This window comes from Schistocerca nitens, chromosome 1, assembly GCF_023898315.1.
Source record: "Schistocerca nitens isolate TAMUIC-IGC-003100 chromosome 1, iqSchNite1.1, whole genome shotgun sequence".
Lineage (NCBI taxonomy): Eukaryota > Metazoa > Arthropoda > Insecta > Orthoptera > Acrididae > Schistocerca > Schistocerca nitens.
In genome coordinates this window covers 1,308,486,237-1,308,507,505 of record NC_064614.1, presented here as the reverse complement: position 1 = coordinate 1,308,507,505, position 21,269 = coordinate 1,308,486,237, and the positions used below count along the sequence as shown (strand labels likewise).

The 21,269-nt window shown below is 43.9% G+C and overlaps 2 protein-coding genes across 6 annotated transcripts in view; one reads left to right on the top strand and one right to left on the bottom strand.

Moving 5' to 3' along the window:
• The window catches only part of LOC126202618 (putative FERM domain-containing protein FRMD8P1), a 359,262-nt gene extending 348,424 nt beyond the window's left edge, over nt 1-10,838 (bottom strand). For 2 of the 5 annotated variants that reach the window (XM_049936881.1, XM_049936883.1), the window contains exon 1: nt 10,709-10,837. The gene's annotated coding sequence lies outside the window, so the exon portion shown is untranslated. Of the gene's footprint in view, nt 1-10,230; nt 10,355-10,708 lie in introns of those variants that run through there. The other 3 variants (XM_049936880.1, XM_049936884.1, XM_049936882.1) reach the window with 3 other exon arrangements.
• The window catches only part of LOC126202727 (uncharacterized), an 81,161-nt gene continuing 70,465 nt past the window's right edge, over nt 10,574-21,269 (top strand). Inside the window, exon 1 of the mRNA XM_049936889.1 lies at nt 10,574-11,044. Within this exon, the coding sequence (XP_049792846.1) occupies nt 10,877-11,044 (168 nt within the window). The 5' untranslated portion in view covers nt 10,574-10,876. The remainder of the gene's footprint in view (nt 11,045-21,269) is intronic.

Genomic DNA, 21,269 nt, shown 5'->3' with positions numbered 1-21,269 from the left:
CACTTTTCTCGCATGACATAGTGGAAGTTTTGGATCAAAGCACTCAACCAGATGCAGTATTTCTTCATTTCCAAGTAGTGTTCAACACAGTGCCACATCTATCATATGGGGTACCACTCATAATGTGTGAGTGGATTAAGGATTTTTTGGTAGGGAAAATGCAGTGGGTTATTTTGAATGGAGAGTCTCCATTAAATGGAGAAGTAACTTTGGGGGTACCCCAGGGAAGCCTGGTGGGACATCAGTGAACATCAGTTCATGTTAATGACGCTGCTGAGAATATTAATAGTAACCTCAGATACCGTAGTTATCTGTAATGAAGTACTGTCTGAAAGAAGCTACATAAATATTTGGTCAGATCTTCATAAATGCTCAGAAATGTAAAATTATGACTTCACAAAAAGAAAAGAAAATAGTGTGCTATGATAATAACACCAATGAGTCACAGTTGCAATAGGCCACCTAATAAAAATATTTGGGTGTAACAGTTTGTAGGGATATGGGATATGGTTGGATGGTTGGTTTGAAAGGGGGGGGGGGGGGGGACCAAACTGCGAGGTCATTGGTCCCTTGTTCCTGGTAAAATAATTACACAAGGGTAAGAAGAAAAGAAAGGGGACGTACAGCACAATAACAGGAGAAAGGAAGAACCAGAAGAATGAAAGAATGGCAACCAATACTACTATGGACAAAACAGGAAAAGAATACCACAGAGAGAAGCAAGAAACAGGTAGGAGGGGTCGAAACAAGAGAGCAGACGACCGTGGCTGGCCAACCGTGAGAATAAAAAGGAAAAGCCAACCACTCTGCGACATATTAAAACATCCTCCCTAAAAGCATTAGAGTGGAGAATACAAAGGGACAAAGGACATGTGTGAAAACTTACATAGAATGTTAAAACCCACTGTCACACGTAAAATGTAAAACTAAATTAGCCACTGAAGCGTTGTCAGCTAAAATTAATGGCAACAAGTCCGGTAACTGAAGAGTCTGCCACAGGCAGCCAAAGGAGGACAGCTCACCAAGATATGGGCCATTGTCAGCCGGGCGCCGCACCGACACTGAGGTGGGTCATCACAGCGCAGGAGGTAGCTCTAAGTCACCCAAGCGTGGCCAATGCAGAGCTGGCACAGAACCACAGAGTCCCTGCGAGAGGCCTGCGTGGAGGACTGACACACATTCGTGGTCTCCTTAATGGAATGCAGTTTGTTGTGCACGCTAAGGTCACGTCATTTCGTCACCCAAAGCTGCACAACCTTGCGGCGTAGTACTGAACACAGGTCAGTTGCAGAGAGGCCAATTTCCATAAGCGGTTTCCGCATAGCCTGTTTGGCCAGCCTGTCGGTAAGGTCATTGCCTGGGAGTCCAACGTGACCTGGGGTCCAGACAAACACCACTGAACGACTGGACTGTTCCAGGGCATAGAGGGACTCCTGGACGTTCGTTACCAAAGGATGGCGAGGGTAGCACTGGTCGATAGCTTGCAGGCTGCTCAACGAGTCAGTACACAGAAAAAACAACTCCCCAGGGCACGAACGGATATGCTCAAGAGCACGAGATATAACCACCAGCTCAGAAGTGAAAACACTGCAGTCATCGGGCAAGGAATGCTGTTCAATACATCTTCCACAGACATACACAAAGCCGACGTGAGCATCAGCCATCAAGCCATTGGTGTAAACCACTTCGTTGGCACGGTAGATGTCAAGAATCGAGAGGAAGTGGCAGCGTCGAGTGGCAGCAGGGTTAACTGAGCCCTTAGGGCCATGTGAAAGGTCCAGAAAAGACAGTGGCCTAGGTATAAACCGTGGAGGTGTACATGAATGGAACTCAAGTATAGGTGGTAAAGGCAAGGACTCCAGTTCGGAAAGAAGGGATCGGACACGAACTGCAATTGGAAGCTCTGACCTGCCGATGCGGGAGATGAACTACCGTGGGTGGGAAAAAGAGACAGTGATTCAGATGCACAGGAGAACTATGAATGTGTGCAAAGTAACTGGCCAGCAGTTGTGCATGCCTAACTTACAATGGAGGGACTATGGCATCCACCAGGACGCTGGTCACTGGACTCGTCCTAAGAGCTCCTGTTGCTAGGCAAACGCCACAGTGGGGCACTGGGTCGAGTAAACGCAAACTGAGGGCGCTGCTGAACCATAAACCAGACATCCATAGTCAAGGTGGGATTTAAAATGGGCTCTGTAGAGCTGCAGCAGCATAGAGCGATCTGCACTCCAGTTGGTATTCCTCAGGCAGTGGAGGACATTCAGGTGCTGCCATCACGTTTGCTTAAGCTGGCAGAGGTGAGGAAGCCAAATCAATCGGGTGTCAAAAACCAAAGAATCAATATGTCTCCACTACAGTGAGTGGATCGTCATTAAGATGAAGTTCTGGTTCTGGATGAACAGTACATTGCCGACAGACGTGCATAACACACGACTTTGTGGCCGAAAACTGGAAACCGTGGGCTAGAGCCCACGACTGCGACTTGTGGATGGCTCCCTGCAGGCATGGCTCAGCAACACCAGTACTGGTGGAGCAGTACGAAATGCAGAAGTCGTCTGCATACCGAGAAAGCGGGATGGACGACCCTACAGCTGCTGCCAGACCATTAATGGCCACTAAAAATAGAGATACACTCAATACAGAGCCCTGCGGGATCTCATTCTCCTAGATATGCGAGAACAAGGGGGGCACCAACTTCAAAACAAAAAGTATGAAGCAACAGGAAGTCGAGGATAAAAATCGAGAGTGGGGGTCCAAGACCCGACTCGTATAATGTGGCAAGGATACGATGTCGCCAGTTCTGTCACACGCTTTTCATAAATAAAAAAAGACAGCAACCAGCTGTTGGCGTCTGGTAAAGGCTGTTCAGATGGCAGACTCGAGGGACACAAGATTATCAGTGGTAGAGCGACCCTGGTGGAAGCCGCCCTGACACGTAGCCAGTAGGCCACGTGACTCCAGGACTCAACCCAACTGCAGACACACCATACGTTCCAGCAGCTTACAGGGAATGTCGGTGAGGCTGTTGGGTCGATAGCTATCCACATCGAGCGGGTTTTTACCAGGTTTGAGCACCGGAATTATGGTGCTCTCCTGACACTGCGACAGCAAGACGCCATCGCACCAAATCCAGTTGAAGATGACAAGGAGATGTCTGTGGATCCAATCTGGCCCAGGGGCTGTGTCAGGGCAATGTGCATGGGCACTGAGGAGCTCCCACTTTGTAAATGGGGCATTATAGGAATCACTGTGGTGTATAAAGAACGAGAGGACTTTCCCTTCCATCCGCCGTTTAAGAGTGCGAAGAGTGGAGGGTAATTCTCCAATGTAGAGGTGGAACACAGTCCTCAGCAAAGTGCTCGGCATTGGCATTTTTGTCAGTAGATAACACGCCATTTATGTTAACACTGGGAACACCTGTTAGGGTCTGGTACCTGAAAACATGTTTTTCCTTTGCCCAGACTTGAGAAGGTGACGTATGGCACCCAATGGTTGAGACATATCTCTCCCAACACTCCTGCTTATGTTGTTTGATAAGTTGGCGAACGCAGGCACGGAGCCTTTTGAAGGTTAGGAGGTGCTCCAGGGAAGGGTGCTGCTTATGCCACTGTAGATCTCGCCTACACTGCTTAATTGCTTCAGCAACTTCCAGTGACCACCAAGGGACTGCCTTCGTTGGGGGCATCCTAAAGAGCAAGGGATTGCGTTTTCTGCCCCAGAAACAATTGTTGTAGGTACCTGCGCAACCATCACATCTATGTTATTATGTGGGGGAGATTCAACGGTCACAGCAGCGGTGAAAGTTTCTCAGTCTGCCTTGTTTAAAGCCCATCTGGGTAGGCGTCCGTGGGCCTGATGCTGGGGCAGTGACAGGAAGATGGGGAAGTGGTCACTACCGCACATGTCGTCATGTGCTCTCCAGTGGATAGATGGGATAAGTCCTGGTCTGCAAATTGATAAATCAGTGGCTGAGTAACTACCACGAACTACAATGAAATGTCTGACAGCCCCAGTATCTAAGAGGCAGAGGTCGAACTGAGACAGTAAAGTTTCGACATCTCTACCTCGGCCAGTAAGCACTGTGCCACCCCACAAGGGGTTATGGGTGTTAACAGTTATTTACTGTGTCATCCTTATTCTGACAGCTGCAGCTTCAAGAGGGGTTTGAAGGGGCACAGTTTCACTACAGACTGAGTTTAGGACATGAACACAATCTCCACCTGACAATCGGTTATAGCCACTACGGTTCCTGTAGTATCCCTTATGGCCACGGAGGGCAGGGGTCCGCATTGCCGGGAACCAGGTTTCCTGGAGGGCAATGCAGAAAGCAAGTGTGAAGCTTAACAGTTGCCAAAGCTCAGACAAACAGTGGAAAAACCGTCACAATTTCACTTGAGGATGATGTCACTGTGAGACTGCGAAGGCATGGAACATTCAATGAGGCAGTTCATGCCTCAGGGTCACCTGCTGCCACTGACTATTTGCCTGAGCAGTCTATATCCATTGTGTCTGAGGATCCGGTGAGATCTAGGTCCTCAGCGCATGCCAGAATCTCCAACTCATCCGCAGAGCTTGTAGGTAGCGGTGTTGTGGGTGCCACCGCAATTTCCTTGTTCTAGGGGACCTTCTTTTAGGATTTCTCTCGCTGCTCCTTGGGTTTCCCTGGCTGGGAGGACTTCACTGATTCAGTCTCCGGGACTGAGGATGAACATGAAGCATTACGACAAGCTGCTTTTGGGCTCTTCAGCCACTGGCGAGTGTCATCTTTCCCACTAGCAGAAACCTGGGAAGGGAGGGACACCTTCCTAGCGAGAAGAGCTGAAGAAGACTTACATTTCTCTGGCTCAGAAGTGGGGACTGATATCCCTGATGGTTGGGGGGCTCCGGAAGTAGGTTGTGCAGGAGCAACAGGGAGGGAAGTGGCCCCCACCATCAAGAGGGCAGGCGTAGTCTTCTGGTTCTGAGAGGTGACAGGAATGCGAGGAACTGATGGGGCGACAACTGTTCTCGTAGCGGCGGCATGTAGGCGCTCAAATTTCCTCTTAGCCTCAGCGTAGGTCAGTCGGTTCAGAGTCTTATATTCCACGATTTTCCTCTCTTTCTGTAAAATCCTGGTGAGCAAGGTGAATGATGCTCTCTTCGGTTGACACAGATGGGAGGTGGGGCAAATGGAGTACTGGAATGTGATGGATGTCGACATGTGACTGGAAGTACAGTGCTAAGACATATGCCTGAACTTCCAGCACTTAAAGCACATCGGGGGAGGGATATATGGCTTGACGTCACAACGGCAGACCATCACCTTTACCTTCTCGGGCAATGTGTCACCCTCAAAGGCCAAGATGAAGGCACCAGTTGCAACCTGATTATCTCTCGGACCTCGATGGATGTGCCGGACTAAATGAACACCTCACCGATCTAAATTTGTGCACAGCTCATTGTCAGACTGCAGAAGAAGGTCCCTGTGGAATGTAATACCCCGGACCATATTTAAGCTCTTATGGGGCATGATGGTAACAGAAACATTCCCCAACTTGTCACAAGCAAGTAATGCCTATGACTGGACAGAGGATGCTGTTTTTATCAAGAATGACATAGAGCGCATTTTGGATAAACCCTCCACCTCCCCAAACTAGTCTTCCAAATGCTCCACAAAAAACTGAGGCTTCACAGACATGAAAGATTCCCCATCAACTCTCATACATATGAGGTACCAGGGCGAATAAGGTTCGCTGACATCCTTAGCCTAGAATTCCTCGTCTCGTGTGGCCAGGGAGGGGAACAATTTAGGATCATACTTTCTTGCATTGTACTGAGACTTGGAATGCTTTGAGACTGCTGGCGTTTGATCACCAGAAAGTGATGGCGTGGTACACTTCACTGCGCGTCTTCTCCCTGATGCCACCCACTCTGACCAGGGCCCCCCCCCACGGGCGCCACCCAGCCTCAGGAAGGCCACCTGGCAGCATGGCCATTGCCGGGAGTCCCGAAGCCCCAGGGAAATGGGCATCTACTCCATGGCATACGTGGGGAGTTAACGTTGCAAGCATCAGCAGAGCAATCCCTGCGTTGTCAGGGGGCTACAACTGACAGGATACATGGTGGCCCCACGACAACGGACTGGCTACTGTGCTGGATATGAGGTGCTAAGAAGTCCATGGTCACTATCGGCGAAGAAATCGACACCGCATAGTGCACGGTGGAAAACGCATCCAGGAAGGCGTCCTCGGCCAAGAGATGGAGAATGAGCGGTACTGCAATGCGACGATGAGAAATTAAGCTAAAGATCTCAATGCACTATGGACATGATGCACCATGTAAGGCATCCTTCCCCAATTGGCTCGCTTTTTGGGAAAATTTAGGATGGAGGTCAAACCAGACAGGGGACCATCACATAACAGCCGAAATGTGAGAGACTCCTACTGGTTGCCTCTTATGACAGGCAGGAATACCTTAGGCCTATTGTAACCCTCGGACCCATAGGGGGGTAGGCATATGAAATGGAATGATAACATAGTCTTAGTTATAGGTAAAGTTGATGGTAGACTTTGGTTTATCGGTAGAATTCTAAGCTCAACTACGGCCAAATCTGGCGGTAGAATTTGGTTTCTTGGTAAAGTACCGTGGAAATGCAGTTAGTCTACAATAAAAAAGATTGCTTACAAATCACTTGGGTGACCTATTGCAGAATACTGATCAAGCATTTGGTGTGCATACCAAACAGAAAAAATAGGGAATACTGAGTGTATACAGAGAAGGGTAGCACAAATGTTCAGTGATTTGTTTGACCCAGGGGAAAGTGCTACAGAGGTGCTGAGGAAACTGAACTGGCAGACTCTTGAAAATAGAAAAAAACTGTCCCGGGACAAGATAACATCAATTACAGCAAGCACAGAGGCATTTAAACAATCATTCTTTACATGCTCGGTACATGAATGGAAGAGGAAGAAACCGTAATAACTGGTACAATGGAATGTACAGTCTGCCATGCAGTTCACAAAATCAACAAGACAGACCATGTTGTTATGGTTGGTGATCTTAATGTAAGAGTCGGAAATCTACCTATACCAGGAATAGGAGGACTATTTGGAGAAAATACTTTCGTTCATAATGGACAGGAAGTACATCACTTTGCCTCCTTCAATAATTTTAAAATTGCTAACCCATTTTACAGAAAGAAAGACAGTCATAAGTTTAAATGCAGTGCATGTCTGTGATTGATTACACTAATTAATGAATACATATACATATTTATAGAGGAAATGACATAGGTAGTGACCACTTCCCTTTAGACAATAAGATAAGGTTACAACTAAAATGAAAGAAAACAAAGAAACTCCACATGAAGGCACAACACAAGTTATTCAAAGTACATCCTGTCAGAATGCAGTGCATCCTGTCAGAATTCAGTGCATCCTGTCAGAGTGCAGTATTAGGAAACTATCAGCACTGGCTCCAAGAAAAGCTCGCTTCACTATCACTCAATAAGGACATCGGCAGAGCATGGAATAATATCAACATCTGCATCATTAAAACAGCCTTTAAAGCACTTGGTAAAAGGAAGAAAAAAGATGGGAAAAACGACTCAGAATTTGGAGCACAGAGATTAATGAAGTCATTAAAGAAAAACAAATAGCTTACTTGAAGTTTCTACAGACAAAAACATCAGAGAACTGGGAAACACACAAAATAAAAAGGAATGCTGTGAAACAAATAGTGCAAAAGCACATCAAGGGTCGTGGGGATCACTCATAAGAGTCTTAAAACACGACGTACATGGTGGACAGCAATGTGCATACAAGATCGCAAAAGCCCTCAACAAGGAAGAAAAAGACTGCCTCACTGAACATTATACCCAATGGACAATAGATAAATCACTATACACAAACTAGTGGTGTACACAGAAGGCCGAAGATGATGCTGGAGAAAGTACGTACTATGAAACAGTAGATCCACTTACTAAGGGGGAACCACTACAGGCTTTGGAAGCCACGAAGAACAGAAATGTTACTGGAATAGATGGAATAAATGCTGAACTAATTAGATATGAATGGTTATCACTAAATAAAGACTTTTACAATTAATAAATGAATGATGATGAACTGCAAGCTCCCAGACCCTTGGTTTACAGCAGAAGTAATCTTTTTCAAATAAAGGAAACGTAATGACTGTAAACACTATCATGGCATCAGTCTTCTAAACACTGGCTACAAACTGTATTCAAAGATAATCGGTAACCGAATGAAGAAGAACGTCATTTAAACTATTAGGCCTATTTCTGAAGAACAAAATGGACATAGATCAGGTCATTCAACGCACAGGAAATGTGATAGTAATTAAAAAATTTACAGAAGAAAATGTAGGGTTTGATATAAAAATCCATATGGCCTTTAGCAACCTTGAGAAGGCTTTTGACCATTGAGCCGTGATAGCCTATGGAAGATTAAGTCTGAATGTGGACGTCCTTACCATCTACTAGAGGAAGCACATGCTTCTATATCCCGATTTCTACAGTATTTACTTGTTTCTTTTTATATTTATATTCTTTTTTGTGGATGAGACAATTTCAGCCATGTACAAGAATATGTGATTAATTTGTAACTACTTACATTTTCTATCCCAGTGGTTGTATAGTGTTCACAAAGGCAAATGACATCAATTGCTTTCCTGTTACTATCATTTTGCTGAGAAATTAACAGCTCATTTACTTTATTTTTTGCCCCTTCCTTATATTCTGAAGAAGCAATTTAATGTCACATTTCCATCGATTATTGTAAGATGAATTGGGAGTCCTTGTTAATTTAATTTCCTTTAACATTGTCTGTCTGATTCTCTCCTAAAGTGGGTGTCACACTTGACCCCAATAACCAAAGGGATTTGCCTGATGTATGCTATGAGAAGTATATCCCCATCTCACCATAGCAACTACTGGAAAGCACCAACATGAGACTTTGTATCTGTCCAAAGGAGCCCCACTGGCTCTATGTTTACACGCATAGCAGCAGAGTTAACCCAACTGGTCATAGCACTCCAGAATCTCCATAAAAACTACATTTGTGTGCTCAACAGATGCTCCTTTCTCGTCCAGATCACCATTATTACTGTATTTTTTGTATTTATAAAGGCTATTTCTAGCTCCCCCAACCATTACCACCTGATTTTCTTTGTTAAAATCATTATACATTTGCCAAAAATCTTCTGATACTTGGCTAAAACCTACACTTGTTTTCACAGAACCTGTGGCCTGGAACACTGCACCTAACTCTTCCTGTAACTACAGGCCTATATCCTTCCCATGGCTGGTACCTAGTGGCAGAACTCTTCTTTTGCTGTCGAGTTTTTCATTCAGCTGAGCTGAAAGTTTCCTAGCATTGTTCTGCTGCAACCTACACCCATCTGCTCCTGTATAACGCTCACACGTCTCTAATTCAGGTAGTAAACAACATATTTGGTAACAAGTTTTCCCCATTGCACGTGGGTCTTCAGCTGTTCAATAAGCTTCCCACTAGCATAAAGTATACTGAAAGCAATACAAAATTTTGTAAAGTTATTAAGTCTTATTTGCTGTGTCACTGTTTCCACTCTATAAAAGAAAAGGTCCCGGTGCAGTTTAAAACTACTATTTTGTGTAAGCTAAAAGAGCAACCCTTCTACAATATTCAAGAATTCTTCTCCAGTAATAGCATAATGTTTACTTGAGCTGCAGCTCAGTTCAATGACTCCAACAGCAACCATTATATTTAATTTCATTATATACTTGTATCTATTTTATAGCTGTGATATTATTCTAATCTAATTTATAACTTAAATATGTCTTGCAGTATTAAATTACTATCATAGTAGAGTTGTATTCATGTATTTTGATAATGTTGTATCTTGATGCTGTCCAGCTGTGGCTGGTGAATGATATAGAATTGGTAATAAATGTAATGAAGACAGTGAACAGCATTGTAACTATTTGCGACAGCTGACTTACTCAAAATAATGTAACCCATTTCACATTTAAATACGAAATATTCTGTAAACCCTGTGTCGTGCGCACGACAGCTGATCACTATAGCATTAGCAGCTTCATCTCTCGAATTCATTCGTCATAATATTTTTCAAAAAGGGCAAAGCTACTGCATGATACCTTCTCTGTGCAGCATCAATCCTACTAAACTCAGGTAGGCCTAACATGTTAACAGTACAAATAATCTTTTCCGATATTATTAACTTAAATCGTACCAAAAATAATGTTTTTTACGTTGGTTAAATGGCATGGATGAACATTTTCAAAGTTAAACCCATAGTTATTCTTCTTGATGCCGTATCATATGAAGCTGAAACCTAATTTCTACAGGAACATTTATCTGACGTCTTCTTCAAGGACGTTAACAAATGATGAGCAGAAACATATGATGTTAAGCGCCCCACACTGACACGGAGATTGAGTGCACTGGTTTACACAAGTGTGTAGGCTCACAACATTTTATGAAATAATGAAATATAACCAACTTTTAAATGAAAGAGCTTTATACGCTTTTCAGCAGCCTCTTTGGTGCGTATTTCTTGTTGATTTACCGCGTATCGCAAAAATTCGGTGCTTCGAGAGTTTTCCTTTTCCGCGGTATCAATAGTTAACCAATTATCAGCAGCGACTTCATTAATGAATACGCAAACACTTAAAAATTAAAGAACAAAAAAATGTGAATGTTTAAGATACCTTAAGTAATGACCCTCATTCAGTGTCCGACGTACTTGGAGTCGTATTGCATTAAGTTAGACACAGCGTCTGTCGCAAACGCGGACGACTAACTAGCCGATATTGACAACTGACTCGCAGTGTGGAGCTATCGTTTGCAGTGTTTACTGTTTTGCGAAACATGAAGACATGACATCGGCAGAACTACAGCAGAAACTTCAAGAAATAAGGGCTCGTAGGAGACGTAGAGAGCTTTACTTGTCTGCGAAAGAAAGATTGTTGACAATGGTTTCATTTGGCATGTACAACAAAGAGAAACAATCTATTCAAAGTTCAATTTTGGTCGATGAACGACAGGTACGCTTAACTCAACAATTTCTGTTGAAAGTGTTCTGATGCATGTGTTGACTATATGTTTTCTTTCATTTACATATAAATTTTGCGGTACATATCGAGTCTGCTCATAAAATGAATGAAAAGATGCAGACCAAATTCTTTACACTTCTCTCTCTCTCTCTCTCTCTCTCTCTCTTTTTCTTTCGTAGTTTGATAAAAGTTTAGTGCCCCAACCTCGTGTAGTTAATGATAAATGCGAACTATATGAAAACAGTTATTGATTAAAAACCTGTATATTCTGTAATCACGTTTCTGCTTGTTGATTTGTTGAACATCGTTGCCCAAGGATTTGTCAGATTTTTTCAGAGAACATGACATTACTGTAGAATGTAGATATTGTACTTATCATTCCTCTGGCTACGTTGTAGATACACAAATAAATAGGCCTATGAAATTAACAATAAAAAAATATGATCAGTTTAGGAAGGTGTTGCGGAAGTTACATAGATGGTTGGTTTGGAGGCTTCGATAAAACAACATCCGGATAGGTCCTAGATGTGGCAAGAGAAGGAACAGTGGCTTTTTTCATAGTAGTTGTTTTTCTCATCTGATGTACACACATACAGTAACCTGGGAGTAATCCCTGTCATTACCACTGAGAGTAGATTACCTCTAGACCTGGATATAGGTTGCTGTTGGTATACTTACAGAAGTAGCGAGGTGTGGCTGCTTCCATTTGTCAGCATAAGTCGTGAGTCATTCCACTTCCCGCGAAGGCTTTTCTTCATGGTTGGATTTATGGAACATGATGTATGAATTAATGAGTGTGTAGTATGTATAAAGTGTAATAACGTTGTACTGTGCTTCTATTGTGTGCATCACACATCACCATCTTATCCACTGTCGCTATACTGTAACCATTACTATTTCTGTGTCATCGTTCATCAGCCATGGCTGGACCGATTGTGTCACATCGTTGTGATTATCTATAAAAACTACTACTGAAACTAAGATAACAGACAAGAAGCAAGAACTCTAATGTTATAAGCAACACTTTACAGCTCTTAGATGTTTCCAATTTATGGTTTCATATGTGACATTATCATGTTGACCAACCTAATATTCCACTTGTAGAGAAAAATTTATGTACAGAATATAGTGAATGTTGCTTGAGCATACATGTCAGCATAGCTCTAACATCCTCAGTGCCAATGTTTGAAGATAAGGTGGTAGGTCGTTGAACATCTTCAGGGCTGCTGTGGAAAAACTGTCCAGTGTCTTACTTACACGACAGCTCGGAATATCAATGTCGGTTTATTCGTGTGTTGTAGTTGTGAATCTCTTGTCTGTTGCAGAAGGATAATTGATTTTCTTTCATATAGACAAGAGAGTTGAAAACATACTGGCTAAATATGGTCATTATTCCCAACTGCTTGGAAATGGGTGCACACTGGTCAAATTTCTTGCTGGAAGATATTATTCTTACAGCCTTCTTGTGTAGGAATAATCTGTTTTTACTTCCAGTAGTGTGTCCCCACAGCAACAATCAATATGTTATGCATAATATATTGTGATTAAGTACTGATCTGTTATTGCACATTTGAACTTCTTGAGGAGATAAGTTACTTTTGAGAACTTGGAACACACATTTGCACTGTGTTCAGTACATGTCAGCTTATCGTCAGTTGTGATTCCTAGGAGTTTGACACTATCAGCATTTGCTATGTCTCCACTGTCACCAATGCTGCACAATATCTTCTGCATTTTGTCTTCATTTAATTTCATTTTGTTTGCTTTGAACCACTCTTTGGCTGCTTTAGACAAAATTTCAACATCCTTTAGTGTTGTATCATCTGCAAAAGAGCAGGGTACGACCATCACAACTTAAGTCATTGACAGTTATCGTCAAGAGCAGAAGGCCAAGTACAGAGTCCTGTGGTACACCGTGTTCTAGTGCTATTTCACGAGACATTGCTACGTGGATGCAAACATTCTGCTGCCTGTCTCTTCTATAACATGACAGAGGCTCGAAAACGACACCCTCTATGCCATAAAATTTTAAATTTTCCAACAGTACAAGAGATGCAATCAAATGCCTTGCTTCAATTCCAAAGAGCTAAAACAGTGCAGTTCTTTTCATCAAATGCTTCTATTATTTCTGTTATTATGTTAAGAATTGCAGTAAGTGTAGATTTCCCTTTTCAAAATCTGTGCAGGTTATCCATGAAGAGGTTGTTTGGTTCAAAATAACCTAACAGTTGGTTCTTCATGACAGTGTCAATCACTTTTGCTAGAGTAGGTATTATAGAAATTGGTCCATAGCTGTATGGAGTGCTAGGATCACCATTTTTGTACACTGGTAATGTCTTTGTCAGTTTCAAGAAGTCTGGAAAAGCATCAACCTTCAGGCCTTGGTTAATGACAGCAGCCAAAGGTGCAGCAAAATATCTGATACAGTATTCTTCAGAACAGCACATGACATGCCATATATATGTGCTAACAGTGTGTTTAAAACCTAGAAGCACTTTCTTCCACCAGATCAAGGTGCAACAATTGCTGATGCTTGTATTGCTTGTAATATTGGTTTCTAAATCTGGCATTTCAGCTATATTATCCCCAACAACATCAATAAACTATTTGTTAAAATCATCAAGGTTACAACATTTAATGGGGCATTCAGTCTTTGTTGTTTTCATTAACCAATTCCTCAGCCGTTTTGCGTGGGTTGTGGGCTTCAGAAATGACCCGACATATTTAATGTTCTTGGCTGTGTCTACTTCGTTCCTGCAGATTGTTTTAACTTTCAGATAATAGTAATGAAACAAATCTTTGTCCCTGGTATCTATTGCTGTTTTAACTCTGTCATTTGGCAGCAAAGCATCACACTTTGTTTCCCAGCTTGGGAAAGTACCGTGCTTTGTCTGTGCCAATTTTTCTTGTAATTTGTAGTTTATCGAAGGGATTCTTTATGGTTACTGCTGGAAAAACAGTTGTAGAAATTTATTATCAGGAGCTGGAAAATACCTTTAAAAGGATCACTTGGTCACAGTCCTACACCTTCAAACTTCCAGTCAATCCTGGCAAGTACATTTTTTAAGATGTTAATGCTTCCTCCGTTATAATTCTTTTATTGCAGGTATACATACTGGTTTTTCGATGAAGGTTCCTTTGACTGTTTAAGTGGTCAACTAATGCATTTTGATTTGCTGTCAGTGGATCCACAACACTTATTTTGTGGTCCTAGGTATTTAGATGTGTGATGACCATGTCGAGGCAAGCTTCTCTTGTCATCGTTTCTTGGTTAGCTGTTACAAATCCATAGCTAATCAGTAAGTACTTGAACATTTTCTCCTTAGTAACTTACTGTCTTCTCCTAAATGGAAGTTGAAGTCACAACACAACGTAATTTTAGAAGTCTTACACGTTAGGTAGCACAAACAGCTGTCCATCTTTGTGAGAAAGTTACAAAGTCTCCTCTAGGTACCTGGTCCACAGATCCAACAATATTTACATAACACAGTTTTAATGGAACTGACTCTAAATCCACGTCAACACAAAACGTTTTTAGGTCAACTTCACGGATAATAAGACTGTTATTTGCATAGGCAGATACCACACCACAAGTAGTTTTACGATACCAAGCACTTATCATTTCAAGATATTCCACATATCTATAATATTCCCCTTCCTGCTCAGCTAGCCAGTGTTCACTGACATGCAGAACATCTGGTTTGACTTGGTCTACCAAGGTGGTTAAATTGTTCAGTTTTGTCTGATGCACAGGATATTTATGTTTGCTACAACAATAGGGACATTTTCTTGTGAGATAATTATTGAACTGGCGCGTTGTACTTCCTCTTGAATAAAAAAACACTGCATAAATACATTTGTAGGCCACACAGTATCCTCTAGTTTATAGTCAACACCTGGTTTAAAAATGCAATTAAATCCGTTTGTGCATGCTTTCTTAACTGCGAAGTTCTTGTGGTCTGGGGGAAACGCTTTTCCAAGAAAACAGTTCCATTTTCAGTTGTTGTGCCATTTTTTACTCCATGCAAATGGAACCAGGCTGCCTCCTCTCTACAAAATATATCAATTTCTCATCCAATTCCTATAACACTTATTGTTCATTTGTTGTTATTGTTTGTTTGAGACATTCTGGCAGGTCTTCGCTTTTTCTTGTTGCATACCTCTTGCCAGTTTTCTTTTGACGGGTCATTTGATTTACAAGGATTATCAGTAATTTTTGAATTCTCATGTAAATCGACTATAGAGGTTTGAGAAGCATGTGTACTTACAACAGGCAGCATAGTGCAGCTTTACATAGCCTCTTCATTACGTTTCCCCAAGCAGTCAGGCAAGAGTGATGCATTTTGCTGGTGATTGTGACGGTTTTCTTCTGCACTATTATTTGCAATTTTGATATTTGGAGCACAGTGTTCAATTGTTTCCACATTAGTTGGCACAGTTTAGATGTTTGAGTAATAATGTTCACTTGTTTATTGTGTGAGTGCACTTGCAACATATCGTTGTTTGCATTGTTCTAGTTTACTTTGTGTTCCTTGTTTCGTAAAATGTAACAGATGCACTTGTGAGTGATCGCTAATGGTCACTTTGTCAGCACTTGACTACTTCACTTCACCTAGTTCTGATGCTCCATTGGGTCTTATGCATGATGCAGATTTTTGTATTTTTTGTTGGTACCTGATGGAGAGTGTCAGCATATTATCACTCTGCCAACTGTATTGGAAACTACTGATTTTTATTTATCTATTTAGCAGCTGCGGATGTACATATATGCATCAGATCTAACTACATATTTGCATTGTCAGTTTTTCAAAATACCCGTCCATATACAGTTCAATATCATAATTGTGTTATTTTTAAATAAAATAACACTGTACATAAGTTAACATTTCGATTCTACTACGTAATCTGCCTATTCACACACTGGATGCTTATATCCAAATTTTTGGCATCATCCATATCAATCCAGGCAGGCTAAGAAAAAATCTTACCTTCATAGTATTGGATGTTATTGAATTTAGCATACGTTAAAATGAAGGCCTAAGTAAGGAACACGTATTTCTTTGTTTCCTCCTAATAACTTTATGCTCCGAAATACAGCCCTCCAAAGGTGACAATGCGCATACCAAGATGCAAATTTCGGAAAAAAATTTAAAATGCTGTATCTCTGAAACAGTTCTAATATATTTTGCTGGTTCCTCTCTTTTTTAAAAAAGGGTTGAAAGATAATGGCTTTATGATTACAAAAACATCCTCCATTTGTATCTGTCAAAGTTCTTTTACTGTGTTGTTGTTGTGGTCTTCAGTTCTGAGACTGATTTGATGCAGCTCTCCATGCTCCTCTATCCTGTGCAAGCTTCTTCATCTCCCAGTAACTACTGAAGCCTACATCCTTCTGAATCTGCTTAGTGTATTCATCTCTTGGTCTCCCTCTTCGATTGTTACCCTTCCCCTACCCTCCAATACTAAATTGGTGATCCCTCGATGTATTAGAACATGTCCTACCAACCGATCCCTACTTCTAGTCAAGTTGTGCCACAAACTCCTCTTCTCCCCAATTCTATTCAATACCTCCACATTAGTTATGAGATCTACCCATCTAATCTTCAGCATTCTTCTGTAGCACCACATTTCGAAAGCTTCTATTCTCGTCTTGTCTAAACTATGTATCGTCCATGTTTCACTTCCATACGTGGCTACACTCCATACAAATACTTTCAGAAACGACTTCCAGACAATTAAATTTATACTTGATGTTAACAAATTTCTCTTCTTCAGAAACGCTTTCCTTGCCATTGCCAGTCTACATTTTATATCCTCTCTACTTCGACCATCATCAGTTATTTTGCTCCCCAAATAGCAAAACTCCTTTACTACTGTGTCTCATTTCCTGATCTAATTCCCTCAGCATCACCCGACTTAATTCGACTACATTCCATTATCCTAGTTTTGCTTTTGTTGATGTTCATCTTATACCCTCCTTTCAAGACACTGTCCATTCTGTTCAGCTGCTCTTCCAAGTCCTTTGCTGTATCTGACAGAATTACAATGTCATCGGCGAACCTCAAAAGTTTTTATTTCTTCTCCGAACTTTTCTTTTGTTTCCTTTTCTGCTTGCTCAATATACAGATTGAATAACATAGGGGAGAGGCTACAATCCTGTCTCACTCCCTTCCCAACCACTGCTTCCCTTTCATACCCCTCGACTCTTATAACTGCCATCTGCTTTCTGTACAAATTGTAAATAGCCTTTCGCTCCCTGTATTTTACCCCTGCCACCTTCAGAATTTGAAAGAGAGTATTCCAATCAACATTGTCAACAGCTTTCTCTAAGTCTACAAATGGTAGAAATGTAGGTTTGCCTTTCCTTAATCTTTCTTCTAAGATAAGTCGTAGGGTCAGTATTGCCTCACGTGTTCCAACATTTCTACGGAATCCAAACTGATCTTCTCCGAGGTCGGCTTCAATCAGTTTTTCCATTCGTCTGTAAAGAATTTGCGTTAGTATTTTGCAGCTATGACTTATTAAACTGATAGTTCGGTAATTTTCACATCTGTCAACACCTGCTTTCTTTTGGATTGGAATTATTATATTCTTCTTGAAGTCTGAGGGAATTTCGCCTGTCTCATACATCTTGCTCACCAGATGGTAGAGCTTTGTCTCGACTGGCTCTCCCAAGGCTGTCAGTAGTTCTAATGGAATGTTGTGTGCTCCCGGGGTCTTGTTTTGACTCAGGTCTTTCAGTGCTCTGTCAAACTCTTCACGCAGTATCATATCTCCCATTTCATCTTCATCTACATCCTCTTCCAGTTCCACAATATTATTCTCAAGTACATCGCCCTTGTATAGACCCTCTATATACCCCTTCCACCTTTCTGCCTCCCCTTCTTTGCTTAGAACTGGTTTTCCATCAAAGCTCTTGATGTTCATGCAAATGGTTCTTTATTCTCCAGAGGTCTCTTTAATTTTCCTGTAGGCAGTATCTATCTTACCCCTTGTGAGATAAGCCTCTACATCCTTACTTACATTTGTCCTCTGGCCATCCCTGCTTAGCCATTTTGCACTTCCTGTCGATCTCATTTTTGAGACATTTTTATTCCTTTTTTCCTGCTTCATTTACTGCATTTTTATATTTTCTCATCAATTAAATTCTCCCCCTGCGGGTCCGGGGTAAGAATAGGCCTGAGGTATTCCTGCCTGTCGCAAGAGGCGACTAAAAGGAGTTTCAACTGTTTCGGCCTCCTAGTAGTAGGTCCCCCTTGGGGTTTGACCTCCGTTTTTCAAAATTCTACAGAAATACGAGCCTTTTGGGGAAGGACACCTTACGTGGTGTATCACTGGTCCTCAGTGCACTAAGACCTTGGCACTCAGCATTGTAATGGCGTTGTAACCGCACCAACTATTCCTCAAATTGGGCCTAAACGCCTGATGGGTTGCACAAGTTACGCCCATAGTGCGTCTCCATCTGCACCTACGATCATGATGGACCTTCCATGGCACCCGAAATCCAGCACGGTAGCCAGCCCGTTGTGGTGGGGTTGTCATGCACCCTCTAGCCCTCTAGGTTGTAGGCCCCCGACAACACAGGGATCGTACTGCCGATACCTGAGCTGCACCCTCCCCACGTTGGCCAAGGAGTAGATGCCCGTCTCCTTGGGGCATCGGGACTCCTGGCAACGGTCATCCAGCCAGGTGGCCCTTGCTGAGGCTGGGTGGCGCCCGTGGGGAGAGCCCCTGGTCGGAGTGGGTGGTATCGGGGCGGACGTTTCGCAGATGAAACGTCAACATGTATCGGGTCGCTCTGCGGCCGAGTCTTTTAAAAAGAAAGGTACTGTCTCTGGTTCTACTGCCCTTTCCCCCTTGGCCGCTCCCTGGGAGGAAGGACAGGCCCGCCGGCTTGGGGCGAAGTACTTCCCCCACTATTTAGTCTGTTCTCGGACCGATGGGGGGACGTTCGCCACCTCCAAGACCATGTTCTTTGTCCAGCATATCGAGGACATCTTCGGGGAAATCGAGGCTCTCAGTAAAATGCGTTCGGGGTCCATTCTTATAAAGACCACCTCCGCCACACACTCGGCGGCACTCCAGGCATGCGACCGATTAGGGGACATCCCAGTGTCTATTGTCCTGCATGTGGCACTGAATAGGACGCAGGGGGTTATTTTTCATCGGGACCTCCTGCTGCAATCTGATGAGGAGCTCAGGGCCAACCTGGAGTGCCGAGGCGTGCATTTCGTCCGGCGAGTTCAGCGCGGCCTTAAAGTCCGTCGCATCGACACCGGAGCCTTTATCCTCGCCTTCGAGGGGGACCTTCTCCCGGGGAAGGTAAAGGTGATGTGCTACCGGTGCGACGTGCAACCTTACGTCCCGCCTCCTATGCGCTGCTTTCGGTGTTTGCGCTTTGGGCACATGTTGTCACGATGTGAGGCTGAGCCCCTTTGTGGCGATTGCGGACGTCCTCTTCGTGAGGAACGTACATGCACCTCACCACCTCGGTGCGTCAGTTGTCCTGGCATCCACTCGCCTAGATCTTTAGACTGCCCCGCGTATCAGAAGGAGAAGAAGATTCAAGAATTAAGAACTTTGGATCGTCTCTCTTATTCTGAGGCTGGGAAGAAGTATGACCGCCTCCATCCCGTGAACTTGACAACTTCGTTTGCCTCAGTCGTGTCCACTCCTTCCACAGTATCCTCACCCCTCTCCTGTCCCCGCTCCACCACCTCACCCCATCCGGGGTCTATGCCTCCGCCTCCCAAATCCCTCCCTTCCAAATCATCATCCCTCGCGGCCCCTGCCCCCTCTGCCCAGGGGGCCACCCTTCCTCCTCCTCCTCCTCCCCCTCCGCCACCTGAGAAGCGACCTCTTCTCAGGCGTCCATCGGGGAAACGTTCCGGACCCCGGCTTCCGAGGTCTGGCGTTCCAACACAGACCCCGCGCGTGAGGACCTTCTTTGGGTCCAGCCCACCATCCCCGTGCCTCATCGAACTTCCAAGAAAGCCTCCAAGAAGAAGTCTTTATCCCCCTCTCCACCCCGGCACGTTTCATCTGATGCTCCATCCGTGAGTCGCTGCTCCCGGCCGTCCTCAGTTTCGCCGGGATGCTCTGCTGCCAGGCGCACAGCTGCCCTCTCGTCGGCGAATGATGCTGCCCCTCCTACGCAACCCGGGAAAGGGGCCGCCGCTGGCGATGACTCGATGGAACAGGATCCGCCTCCCGCCGGTTGTAGCGTTGTTCCCTCGACACCTGGCCCTCCGCGGCCGTCGAGGTGACCAGCTCTTCACCCATTTCGTTCCCCCTCTTTTCTGACTAGCTATGGCTTTGTTACATTGGAACATAAGAGGTATTTGATCTAATCGGGAGGAATTACAACTGCTCCTCCGCCTGCACTGTCCGCTCGTCCTTGGTCTCCAGGAAACCAAGTTGCGCCCAACTGACCGTATTGCTTTTACCCACTATACCTCGGAGCAGTCTGACCTCCCCCCTGTGGACGGTATTCCAGCTCATGGTGGGGTCATGTTGCTCGTTCGGGACGATGTCTATTACCGTCCCCTCCCATTGACCACCCCACTCCAAGAAGTAACTGTCCGTATTACTCTTCCTGCCTTTACTTTTTCTGTTTGTACCGTCTACACTCCATCGTCATCCGCAGTTAAGTCGGGCTGACATGATGCACCTGATTGTTCAGCTTCCTCCGCCGTTTTTATTGTTCGGCGACTTCAATGCCCATCATCCCCTTTGGGGCTCTCTTGCATCCTGTCAAAGGGGCTCACTCTTGGCGGATGTCTTCAACCTTCTCAATCTTGTCTGCCTCAATACTGATGCCCCAACTTTCCTCTCGGACTCTACTCATACCTACTCCCACTTGGACCTCTCGATCTGTTCTACCACTCTTGCCCGTCGGTTTGAGTGGTATGTCCTTTCTGACACCTATTCGAGCGACCACTTCCCCTGTGTCGTTCGTCTCCTGCACCACACCCCATCCCTACGTCCTTCGAGCTGGAACATACCGAAAGCTGACTGGGGACTTTACTCCTCCCTGGCGACCTTTCCGGACCACGATTTTCTCAGTTGTGACAGTCAGGTTGAATACCTCACGGCTGTTATCATCAATGCTGCCGAACGTTCCATTCCTCATACTACCTCTTCTTCATGTCGCGTTTCCGTCCCCTGGTGGAATGAGGCTTGTCGAGACGCTATCCGTGCTCGACGACGTGCTTTA